The sequence below is a fragment of the Chamaea fasciata genome, unplaced genomic scaffold (genome assembly GCF_029207755.1).
Source record: "Chamaea fasciata isolate MVZ Bird 193981 ecotype frontalis unplaced genomic scaffold, bChaFas1.0.hap1 SCAF_30, whole genome shotgun sequence".
In the NCBI taxonomy this organism is placed as follows: Eukaryota; Metazoa; Chordata; class Aves; order Passeriformes; family Sylviidae; genus Chamaea; species Chamaea fasciata.
In genome coordinates, this window is record NW_027094115.1 from 4,793,219 (window position 1) to 4,805,139 (window position 11,921).

An 11,921-nucleotide genomic window follows, 5' to 3' on the forward strand; every position below is an offset into this window, starting at 1 on the left:
AGCCGGCTTCAAACACCTGGTGCTTTGTTGTGTCCCTCCCTCTGGATCCTGCACTCACAGCCAGGCCCTGGCACTGCTCAGTCTCGAGGAGATTTTGGCTGCTGCTCAGAGAGGGCAGCCATGGCAAGCACAAGACAAAAAGAATCCCTCTCTCTCTCTCTGTCATGACATTGAAGGCCTTAAAAGGGAGACCTGCAAAAGATTCCCCCGCCCCCGCTGCCAATCCAGCCTCTTCCTGCTGGATTTCCTCCTGAAATCGGAGCTGCTGGCTATTTTTGTGTCCTCCCTGTAAGCAAATCTCCCTGGGAGCTGCAGGGGGATGGCTCTGAGCTGCCACGGGGGGATTTGGGGTGGGGAGAGAAGAGATCCCTTGGGAGAGCGCAGCTCCACGGAGCAGCCCCGGCTTTGCCTTCGATCCCGCAGGGTTGTGTGCTCCCAAAAAGCCCCAAACCCAGCCCCCGTGGATGTTCTTGATGCACAAAAGCCCTCAGCACCTCACCTGCGGCTGCTCCAGGGCTGCCTCTGCCCACAGCAGCCCAGCCCTCCTCTTCTGCAGGTCACTTTTTACCCCTGGCGTGCGCAGGGAAGCCCCAAATCCCTGAAACACGGAATGTGCCCTTCCCTGGGATTCCTGGCTGCCTGTGGGGGGATCACCAGCCCTGTGCCCCTCTCCCTGACTGGGAATGTGTCCCACACCACTGGGAATGTGCTCCAGCACCACTGGGAATGTATTCCAGCACCATTGGGAATGTGTTCCAGCACCATTGGGAATGTGTTCCAGCACTATTGGGAATGTATTCCAGCCCCGTTGGGAATGTGTCCCACACCATTGTGAATGTGTCCCGCACCACTGGGATTGTATTCCCACAGCCCCTCTGGGAATGTGTTCCAGCCCCTCTGGGAAATACGTTCCAGCACTTCCACGCTGCCTCTCCAAACTCCATTCCTCAGTGGCAGTTTGGGATGTTGGGAATGAGGGCTGGAGTTTCCCCTCCTGGTGATCATTCAGGGTCAGGGTCAGGGTGGCAGTGGGGATGTCCCCAGGGGCTGTGTCCCCTCTGTCACCCCTCCCCAGGGCAGGCCCTCCCCGGGGAGGGGGAGGCTGCAGCTCACGGTTCCCCCATGGAATGATGTAAAATTTTGAAGCTCTGTGTTCCTTTCCTCTGGAAGTAAACGGGAGAAAGACTCGGTGTTTCCTGCCTGTGTGTGCCAGGAGGGGATGGGAGGGACCCCGGGGGCCTCCTGGGCTTTTTCCCTCTTCCAGCTGCTGTTCCAGCTGTGCTGGAATCCAGGGATGCCCCTGGGCTGCTTTAGCCAAACCCAAACTGAGCAACTGCTCCACCAGACTTTAACGTGGGTGTAAAAAGCCCATTATTAAATATTACCACATCTAATCACTTGTCTGTTTTTCTGCTGCTTTTTGGGTGGCACCGCCTTGGTTCCTCGTGTCATTTTGGACACGATTCCTGCTTCTCCTTATCTCTCCCCACCTTTTTTTTTTATCACTCTGCATCTCCAACCTGCACTTTCAAGGCTCGCAGTCACAGCCCTTTGCATAAGCCACTTTGCCCGTGGAGAAAAGGAAATCAGTTCTGATGAACCCCTTGGGTTTGCACCAGACAATTCCCAAGAGCTGATTTTGGGGCAGTTTTTCACCCAGCTTCTTGTTCCCATTGTGATTAAGCAGCCCAGACTGGGAGCCTGGTGCTGGTTTTCCCTCTGCCTGAAGGAAATCGATGTAAATTGAGTGGCCTGGTGTGTAAAAAACCAAATTTCCCTGTAAAACCATGATGCCTAAACCTGGAATTCCCAGGCTGTTGGTGCTGTTCCCTCTGGCTGAGGTTTGATTTCATCCCTGGAGAGCTCCCACGTTTTTTTTGTTTTTTTTTTTACAGGGCTCAGGTCTCACCTCCAACCTGGATTTTTGTTTTGGAAGCCTGACTCCTCCTCCTTTCTCCCCTGATCTCAGAATTTGTCCCTTCCCTGGAAATCTGGAGAGATCCCTGCAGGAATAAACACTCCCCTGTAATCCTGGGATGCATCAGCCGTGCTGGAAGTGACATTTAGGAGTTAAACCCGAGCAGCTGCCGCTTTATTTGGAGTGGCTGGTAATTTTCTGCCTTTGATGCAGAGTGGGGGATGTAATCAGGGTGCCTGAATGGAGAATTTTCAGGATATTTTGGTGAGACAGCAGGGAGAGGAAATCAAGGGCAGCCTCTTGCTGGGTGAGGAAATTAAATATAAAAAACTTTGAGCTCGATTGCCACCAAACTGGAATCTTTTCATGCTGGAGAGCTGTTTAAAATAGTGCTTAAATTGAGCCTGGGGAAAAAAAAAATAAATAGCGGCTGAATTGATTATAAAATAATGCAGCTTCCTCAGGGGAGGAGATTTGGGTCTCACAGGAGGGTTTGGTTTGCCTGGCACGGCAGAACCCGCAGGGATTTCTGCATCAGGTGGGGTCCAAAATGCACAGAAATTGGACAAATTGAATCCCAATCCCATCCCAATCCCATCCCAATCCCATCTTCCCACACCAACCCGGCTCCAGGTGGAAGCAGAGCCAGGGGAGATCCTTTCCTACAGCCTCAGGCGCTGCCAGGGGAGGTTCAGGTTGGAAACTGGGACAAAACCCTTCATGGGAAGTGCCAGGCACTGGCAGGGTGGGATCTCCATCCCCGGAGGGGTTCCAAAGGTGTGGATGTGGCACTTGGGGACACGGGTTGGGGGTGGCCTTGGCAGTGCTGGGGACACACTTGGACTTGATGGTCCCGAAGGTCTTTGCCAACCTTAAAAATGCCAGGATTTTGTAATTTGGAGCTCCTAAGGAGGAGGAGCTGCCGGGTGTCCTGAGGGAGGATTTCCTGGGATGGGATGTGCCACCACGAGCTGCCGCTGCCACCCTGTGCTGTGACTAACGGAGGTGACAGGTGAGTGCCACCCTGCCCTGTGTGACAGATCAGTGCCACCATTGCTGTGTGTGACAGGCCAGTGCCACCCGGCCCTGTGTGACAGATCAGTGCCACCCTGCCCTGTGTGTGACAGATCAGTGCCACCATTGCTGTGTGTGACAGGCCAGTGCCACCCTGCCCTGTGTGTGACAGATCAGTGCCACCATTGCTGTGTGTGACAGGCCAGTGCCACCCTGTCCTGTGTGACAGATCAGTGCCACCATTGCTGTGTGTGACAGGCCAGTGCCACCCTGCCCTGTGTGTGACAGGCCAGTGCCACCATTGCTGTGTGTGACAGGCCAGTGCCACCCTGCCCTGTGTGTGACAGATCAGTGCCACCATTGCTGTGTGTGACAGGCCAGTGCCACCCTGCCCTGTGTGTGACAGATCAGTGCCACCATTGCTGTGTGTGACAGGCCAGTGCCACCCTGCCCTGTGTGTGACAGATCAGTGCCACCATTGCTGTGTGTGACAGGCCAGTGCCACCCTGCCCTGTGTGACAGATCAGTGCCACCATTGCTGTGTGTGACAGGCCAGTGCCGCCCTGCCCTGTGTGACAGATCAGTGCCACCATTGCTGTGTGTGACAGGCCAGTGCCACCCTGCCCTGTGTGACAGATCAGTGCCACCCTGCCCTGTCCCAGGCCCTGCCATCGCTGCTCCCTCGCACAGCAGTGACAGCGTCCCCCTGTTTTGTTTCTGCCCCCTGAGATCCTGAAAATCTTCGTGGCCGGAGCAGGACTGGGAGGAAGATGGGGCACAGAGGGCAGAGCATCCCTGGCGCTGAGAGCTCTGCCGGGGCCTTGGGATGCCCAGAGGGGGAAAGGACCCAGACATCCCAAATTCCCACCCTGGACATCCCTGGGTGTCCTGGAGCTCCTGGGGCCGTGCCCGTTCCCTGGGAGCTGTCCCGGTGTTTATTCCACCCCCTGGGGAAGAACCTTTCCCTGCTCTCTCTGCCCTCGCCCTGACCCAGCGCTTTTCCTCCGCCGGCATCCCGAATTCCCGAGGGCAGGAGCCGCTCCATGCGCCGGCCGCTGGTGCCATCTACCCTCGCTGCCTGGAACAGCCCCGGGCTGCAGGCGGCCGCTAATGAGGATTAATTAAACCGAGCTCTTCGTCAGCGAGCGCCCGGACACCCAGCAGCGAGCCCGGGCTGTGTCCAGGCTGTGTCTTCCAGGGAATATCGGATCCTTGTTGGCTCCTTGGGGCAGGAACAGCAGAGCCGGCTCGGGGTGATGGATGCGGGCTCAGAAATTCCAGGGTGAAGGATCCGGGCTCAGCAATCCCAGGGTGATGGATCCGGGCTCAGCAATCCCAGGGTGATGAACCCGGCCTCAGCAATTCCAGGGTGATGGATCTGGGCTCAGCAATCCCAGGGTGATGAACCCGGGCTCAGCAATCCCAGGGTGATGGATCCGGGCTCAGCAATCCCAGGGTGATGGATCCGGGCTCAGCAATCCCAGGGTGATGGATCTGGGCTCAGCAATCCCAGGGTGATGGATCCGGGCTCAGCAATCCCAGAGTGAAGGATCCGGGCTCAGCAATCCCAGGGTGATGAACCCGGGCTCAGTAATCCCAGGGTGATGGATCCGGGCTCAGCAATCCCAGGGTGATGGATCCGGGCTCAGCAATCCCAGGGTGATGAACCCGGGCTCAGTAATCCCAGGGTGATGGATCCGGGCTCAGCAACCCCAGGGTGATGGATCCAGGCTCAGCAATCCCAGGGTGAAGGATCCGGGCTCAGCAATCCCAGGGTGATGGATCCGGGCTCAGCAATCCCAGGGTGATGGATCCGGGCTCAGCAATCCCAGGGTGATGGATCCGGGCTCAGCAATCCCAGGGTGATGGATCCGGGCTCAGCAATCCCAGGGTGATGAACCCGGGCTCAGCAACCCCAGGGTGATGGATCCGGGCTCAGCAATCCCAGGGTGAAGGATCCGGGCTCAGCAATCCCAGGGTGATGAACCCGGCCTCAGCAACCCCAGGGTGATGGATCCGGGCTCAGCAATCCCAGGGTGAAGGATCCGGGCTCAGCAATCCCAGGGTGATGGATCCGGGCTCAGCAATTCCAGGGTGAAGGATCCGGTCTCAGCAATCCCAGGGTGATGGATCCGGCCTCAGCAATCCCAGGGTGATGAACCCGGCCTCAGCAATTCCAGGGTGATGGATCTGGGCTCAGCAATCCCAGGGTGATGAACCCGGGCTCAGCAATCCCAGGGTGATGGATCCGGGCTCAGCAATCCCAGGGTGATGGATCCGGGCTCAGCAATCCCAGGGTGATGGATCCGGGCTCAGCAATCCCAGGGTGATGAACCCGGGCTCAGCAATCCCAGGGTGATGGATCTGGGCTCAGCAATCCCAGGGTGATGGATCCGGGCTCAGCAATCCCAGAGTGAAGGATCCGGGCTCAGCAATCCCAGGGTGATGAACCCGGGCTCAGTAATCCCAGGGTGATGGATCCAGGCTCAGCAATCCCAGGGTGAAGGATCCGGGCTCAGCAATCCCAGGGTGATGGATCCGGGCTCAGCAATCCCAGGGTGATGGATCCGGGCTCAGCAATCCCAGGGTGATGAACCCGGGCTCAGCAACCCCAGGGTGATGGATCCGGGCTCAGCAATCCCAGGGTGAAGGATCCGGGCTCAGCAATCCCAGGGTGATGAACCCGGCCTCAGCAACCCCAGGGTGATGGATCCGGGCTCAGCAATCCCAGGGTGAAGGATCCGGGCTCAGCAATCCCAGGGTGAAGGATCCGGGCTCAGCAATCCCAGGGTGATGAACCCGGCCTCAGCAATCCCAGGGTGATGGATCCGGGCTCAGCAGGGCGGGCTCAGTGTGCTCGGTGGCTCTTTCACCCCGAGGTGACAGGGAAAGGCGGGTCAGGGATGCTCCGTGACCACGCTCCTGGCACGGAGGGAATTAATTGGAGCTGAACCAACTCGTTTTGTGCCCAGGATCTGCAAAACTCGTCCTGCTTTTCCACACCTGACTTTTGCAGGGTGGCTCTTCTCAAGAGAGCAGTGGTGGCACTGGTCTGTCACCTCAGTAAGTCACAGCACAGGGTGGCAGCGGCAGCTCGTGGTGGCACATCCCATCCCATCCCATCCCAGGAAATCTCCCTCAGGACACCCGGCAGCTCCTCCTCCTTAGGAGTTCCAAAATATCAAATTTTAGACTCGTTAAGGTTGGCAAAGACCTTCGGGACCATCAAGTCCAAGTGTGTCCCCAGCACTGCCAAGGCCACCCCCAACCCGTGTCCCCAAGTGTCACATCCTCACTGGACAGGAAAAGCATCTTGACTTTCTGCCTGATGTTTCCAGTTATCCCCGAGGTAAAAGCTGATGTGGAATTAAGGAAATAGTGATGAGCTTGAAAGAGAAGCGACTTTACACCGCTTCACTGAAAGTAAAATCCATTTATTGAGGGTTCAAAACTTTACCCAGGTGATGTTCAGCGTCCTCACTGGTTCTGCAGGTGACCTGTGCTGAAAAAGAGATCTGAGACCGAAAGAAAAATCTTCCAGGTTTGTACAGGATTTTTTGATGGGTTTCCCCCCCCCCCCCTTTTTTTTTTCCTGCAGAAGGAATTTTGCAGTGGACAGTAAAAGCCAGTTTTGCACCAGCTCAGGGCAGGGAGGAGTGACTGGTTTGGGGTCAGCTCTGAGCTGTGACTCAGCGCCTGGGCAGGGAAATCAGGCCTCTCTCATGCAGAAATCCCAATCAATTCCTGCGCTCATTTGCATTGAGGACCCTCAAATCTTGCCTGGAATGATTATTTCCCCCCCCCCCTTCAACCCTCTCAGCGAATTCCCAGTGACTCACCCCGTGCATTCACACATTCTCCCAGCTCCGAGGGGCAGAGCCAGATCCCACCCTGGAGAAATCCAGAGGGATTTTGGCTCCAGAGGGAAGAGAGAGCAGCCGGGTTGGTGAGCAGGGAGACACCCCTCAGACCCCTCTGGCTCCCGGCAGCGAATCCCAGCCTGGATTTGGAAGGGATCTGGGAATTCTGCAGGATCACCAGCAGGTGAAGAGGAGAGAGGAGGGGGAGGAAGATTTGCGGTAAAACCTCCCCAGCCCCCGGAGGTGAGTGCGGGCTCCTGGGGGGCGAGAGGCAGGAGGGAAAATCCAAACGCTGAGAGCGGGAAAGGACTGAGAAAGGGACTGGAAAGGACTGGGAGAAGGACTGGGAAGGACCGAGAGCTTCCAGCACTTCTCCTGTTCTGGAGGTGGGACTGGACTGCAGCCGTGGCTCCGGAGGTGCTGCGGGAGCGGGGAAAAAGGGAAAACGGGCGCTGGATGCTGACGGAGACTTGAGCAGACTTTGAAAAACCTGGACGGGGAAGCCATGGATGGGTTTCCCCCCTCGGCAGGAGGAGCCGGGCAGGACGAGCTCAGTGCCAGCAGCGGGGCAGAACAGAGCCAGTCCCCGCTGTCCCTGCGGGTGGCGACAGCCGCCTGCCTGTCCCTCCTCATCCTCTGCACGCTGCTGGGGAACAGCCTGGTGTGCTTGGCCGTGCTCAGGTTCCCACACCTGCGCTCCAAGGTCACCAACCTCTTCGTGGTGTCCCTGGCCGTGTCCGACCTGCTGGTGGCCGTGCTGGTGATGCCCTGGAGAGCCGCCAGCGACGTGCTGGGCTTCTGGCCCTTCGGGGCTTTCTGTGACCTCTGGGTGGCTTTCGACATCACCTGCTGCACGGCCTCCATCCTCCACCTGTGCCTCATCAGCCTCGAGCGCTACTGGGCCATCGCCAGCCCCTTTCTGCACCAGAGGAGGGTGACGCAGCGCGTGGCTTTTGTCACCATCGCGGTGGCCTGGCTGCTGTCCCTCCTCATCTCCTTCGTCCCCGTGCAGCTGCGGTGGCACAAGGACCGGGAGCAGCTGGGCTTCAATGGCTCCGTGGAGGAGGGGAGCTGCGATTCCAGCCTCAGCAGGACCTACGCCATCTCCTCGTCCCTCGTCAGCTTCTACATCCCCGTGGCCGTCATGGTGGCCACCTACTGCCGCCTCTTCCTCACGGCCCGGCGCCAGCTCCGCAGGGTCTCCTCCCTGGAGCGGCCGGGACAAGCCCGCAGCCCCTGCCCCGGGGAAACCTCCCTGAAAAACTCCCTCAAGAAAGAGACCAAGGTGCTCCAGACCCTCTCCATCATCGTGGGGGTCTTCGTGTGCTGCTGGCTGCCTTTCTTCGTGCTCAACTGCCTGGTGCCCTTCTGTGACCCCGAGCTGCGCGTCCCGCCGTGTGTCAGCGGGACCGTGCTGGGCGCCTTCACCTGGCTGGGCTGGGCCAACTCCGCCCTCAACCCCGTCATCTACGCCTTCAACGCCGAGTTCCGCAGGGCCTTCTCCTCCCTGCTGGGCTGCGGCCGCCTCTGCCCCGCCGCCGTGGGGACGGGGACCCTCAGCAACGAGCTGGTGTCCTTCCAGCCCGACACGGCTGCCCACAGGGCTGGGGAGAGCCTGGGCCGCCCGCAGCTGCTGCCCCACGCCGTGCTGCAGGTGGAGAAGGACGAGGCGGCCTCCGAGAGGGTTTCTCCGGGCTCTTCTCCCGCTCTGAACCTTCTTCCTGAGTGTGGAACCCCGGCCCGGCTGGGAACGGTTTCCCCGCCCGCCAGCAGCGCCTTCCATTGAGCCCGGGGTGGGAAAGGAGGGCTGGGAGGTCTCCAGCAGTGAGGGGAGCTGGGACATCCCACCACTGCCCGTTCTCTGGGGACATCCCACCACTGCCCGTTCTCTGGGGACATCCCCACCACTGCCCGTTCTCTGGGGACATCCCTGTCACTGCCCGTTCCCCGGGGACATCCCACCACTGCCCGTTCTCTGGGGACATCCCCACCACTGCCCGTTCCCCGGGGACATCCCACCACTGCCCGTTCTCTGGGGACATCCCACCACTGCCCGTTCCCTGGGGACATCCCTGTCACTGCCCGTTCCCTGGGGACATCCCACCACTGCCCATTCTCTGGGGACATCCCTGTCACTGCCCGTTCCCTGGGGACATCCCTGTCACTGCCCGTTCCCCGGGGACATCCCACCACTGCCCGTTCCCTGGGGACATCCCTGTCACTGCCCGTTCCCTGAGGAGCTGGGACATCCCACCACTGCCCGTTCTCTGGGGACATCCCTGTCACTGCCCGTTCCCTGGGGACATCCCACCACTGCCCGTTCTCTGGGGACATCCCTGTCACTGCCCGTTCTCTGGGGACATCCCACCACTGCCCATTCCCTGGGGACATCCCTGTCACTGCCCGTTCTCTGGGGACATCCCACCACTGCCCGTTCCCTGGGGACATCCCACCACTGCCCGTTCCCTGGGGACATCCCTGTCACTGCCCGTTCCCCGGGGACATCCCACCACTGCCCGTTCCCTGGGGACATCCCTGTCACTGCCCGTTCCCCGGGGACATCCCACCACTGCCCGTTCCCTGGGGACATCCCTGTCACTGCCTGTTCTCTGGGGACATCCCACCACTGCCCGTTCTCTGGGGACATCCCACCACTGCCCGTTCTCTGGGGACATCCCTGTCACTGCCTGTTCTCTGGGGACATCCCTGTCACTGCCCGTTCCCTGGGGACATCCCACCACTGCCCGTTCCCTGGGGACATCCCACCACTGCCCGTTCTCTGGGGACATCCCACCACTGCCCGTTCCCTGGGGACATCCCTGTCACTGCCCGTTCCCTGGGGACATCCCACCACTGCCCGTTCTCTGGGGACATCCCTGTCACTGCCCGTTCCCTGGGGACATCCCACCACTGCCCGTTCTCTGGGGACTTGGGACATCCCCACCGCTGCCCCTTCTCTGCGGAGCTGAGGACGATGAGGGTGTTTCACTCTGTTTGCATCGCCGAGTGTGGAATAACGCCGAGTGGTTCCCCAGGTGTCCCCCTGTGGGAGCTGACAGTGGGCAGAACACGGATTTTCAGGCTCCAGGCAGAGCCTCGAGGCCTGAGGGAAAGCCAAGGACAGAACTCTCCCAGTCTGGCCTGGGGAATCATGAGGAGGAACCCCAGACAATCCCTGTAGATCCTCCTCCTGACTCCTGGTGTTTTCCCACCCTGTTCGCTGGTCGAGATGTTCACGAGAAGGTGCTGCCCTAAAGGACCAACCCTATTCCTTGCACCCAAACACTGGATAAAAGAATCTGTCTCTGGATGAACTTTGCTCTGAGCCCTCTGAAGAAATCGGGATTCTGCGTGTGGTTACGTGAGCAGTCCTGAATCGCAGCGATATCCCCAGCCGTGTGTTTGTCGCTGAGTTTTGGTCCCAGCCCGGGTGGGCAGCAGGGATTTGTGCCGCTGCTTTCTCCAGTTGACCCATGGAGGGACAAACCCCTCACTTTCTGCAAAGGATGGAAATGGAAGGGCTGGAATTCCACTGTCCCCGTGACTTCAGCTGAGAGAGCAGAGATGGTTCAGTGTCCGGAGCCTCTCTGTGGACAGGGAGTGAAAGCGCAGCTGTGCCTGCGGGGAGAGGCGGCTTTGGCCACCGCCCTCGTCCTGTGGCCACCAGCCCAAGGTCACTGGTCACTGGCCCGGGGCTGCTGGATGGGCACTGGCCAAATCCAGCTGGTCACTGGCCCAGGACTGCTGGACGGGCACTGGCCAAATCCAGCTGGTCATTGGCCCAGGACTGCTGGACAGGCACTGGCCAAATCCAGCTGGTCACTGGCCCAGGGGCTGCTGGACGGGCACTGGCCAAATCCAGCTGGTCACTGGCCCAGGGGCTGCTGGACGGGCACTGGCCAAATCCAGCTGGTCACTGGCCCGGGGCTGCTGGATGGGACTGGCCAAATCCAGCTGGTCACTGGCCCAGGGGCTGCTGGATGGGACTGGCCAAATCCAGCTGGTCACTGGCCCAGGGGCTGCTGGATGGGACTGGCCAAATCCAGCTGGTCACTGGCCCAGGGGCTGCTGGATGGGACTGGCCAAATCCAGCTGGTCACTGGCCCGGGGGCTGCTGGATGGGAGTGGCCAAATCCAGCTGGTCACTGGCCCAGGACTGCTGGACGGGCACTGGCCAAATCCAGCTGGTCAGTGGCCCAGGACTGCTGGACGGGCACTGGCCAAATCCAGCTGGTCACTGGCCCAGGGGCTGCTGGACGGGCACTGGCCAAATCCAGCTGGTCACTGGCCCAGGGGCTGCTGGATGGGACTGGCCAAATCCAGCTGGTCACTGGCCCAGGGGCTGCTGGATGGGACTGGCCAAATCCAGCTGGTCACTGGCCCGGGGGCTGCTGGACGGGCACTGGCCAAATCCAGCTGGTCACTGGCCCGGGGCTGCTGGATGGGACTGGCCAAATCCAGCTGGTCAGTGGCCCGGGGCTGCTGGATGGGACTGGCCAAATCCAGCTGGTCAGTGGCCCGGGGCTGCTGGATGGGACTGGCCAAATCCAGCTGGTCACTGGCCCGGGGCTGCTGGACGGGGACTGGCCAAATCCAGCTGGTCAGTGGCCCGGGGCTGCTGGATGGGCACTGGCCAAATCCAGCTGGTCACTGGCCCAGGACTGCTGGACGGGCACTGGCCAAATCCAGCTGGTCACTGGCCCAGGGGCTGCTGGATGGGACTGGCCAAATCCAGCTGGTCACTGGCCCGGGGCTGCTGGATGGGACTGGCCAAATCCAGCTGGTCACTGGCCCGGGGCTGCTGGACGGGCACTGTGCTCAGAACTCCCAGGATTTCCCAGGATAACTCTCCTGGGCTCAGCCCGGGCTGTCCCCGTGCTCAGGGCCTCGCAGGTCTGGGCGCCTCCCCCGGAGCCCCGGGGCCGTGTCTGGAGCTGATGCAGGAAGGACAAAACATCTGCTCTGGCCCAGGGGCAGGAGGTGGGATCCTCCCCGAGCTGGGATTGCCTGGCACGGACCCCGGCACGGATCAAGCCGGGATCAGCATGGAGGAGCCGGAGCGCGACGGGACGATCCAGGACAGAGCGGGAGGAGCCGGGATCGAGCGGGAGGAGCCGGGATCGAGAAGG

The 11,921-nt window shown here is 60.2% G+C and overlaps 1 protein-coding gene across 1 annotated transcript; it reads left to right on the forward strand.

The window, feature by feature from the left end:
• The first annotated feature begins 7,297 nt into the window (after positions 1 to 7,297).
• On the forward strand, positions 7,298 to 8,578 carry LOC136302738 (D(1) dopamine receptor-like). The gene has a single exon (XM_066206250.1). It carries the CDS (start codon positions 7,298 to 7,300, stop codon positions 8,576 to 8,578), a length of 1,281 nt encoding a protein of 426 aa, XP_066062347.1.
• The last annotated feature ends 3,343 nt before the right edge of the window (positions 8,579 to 11,921 follow it).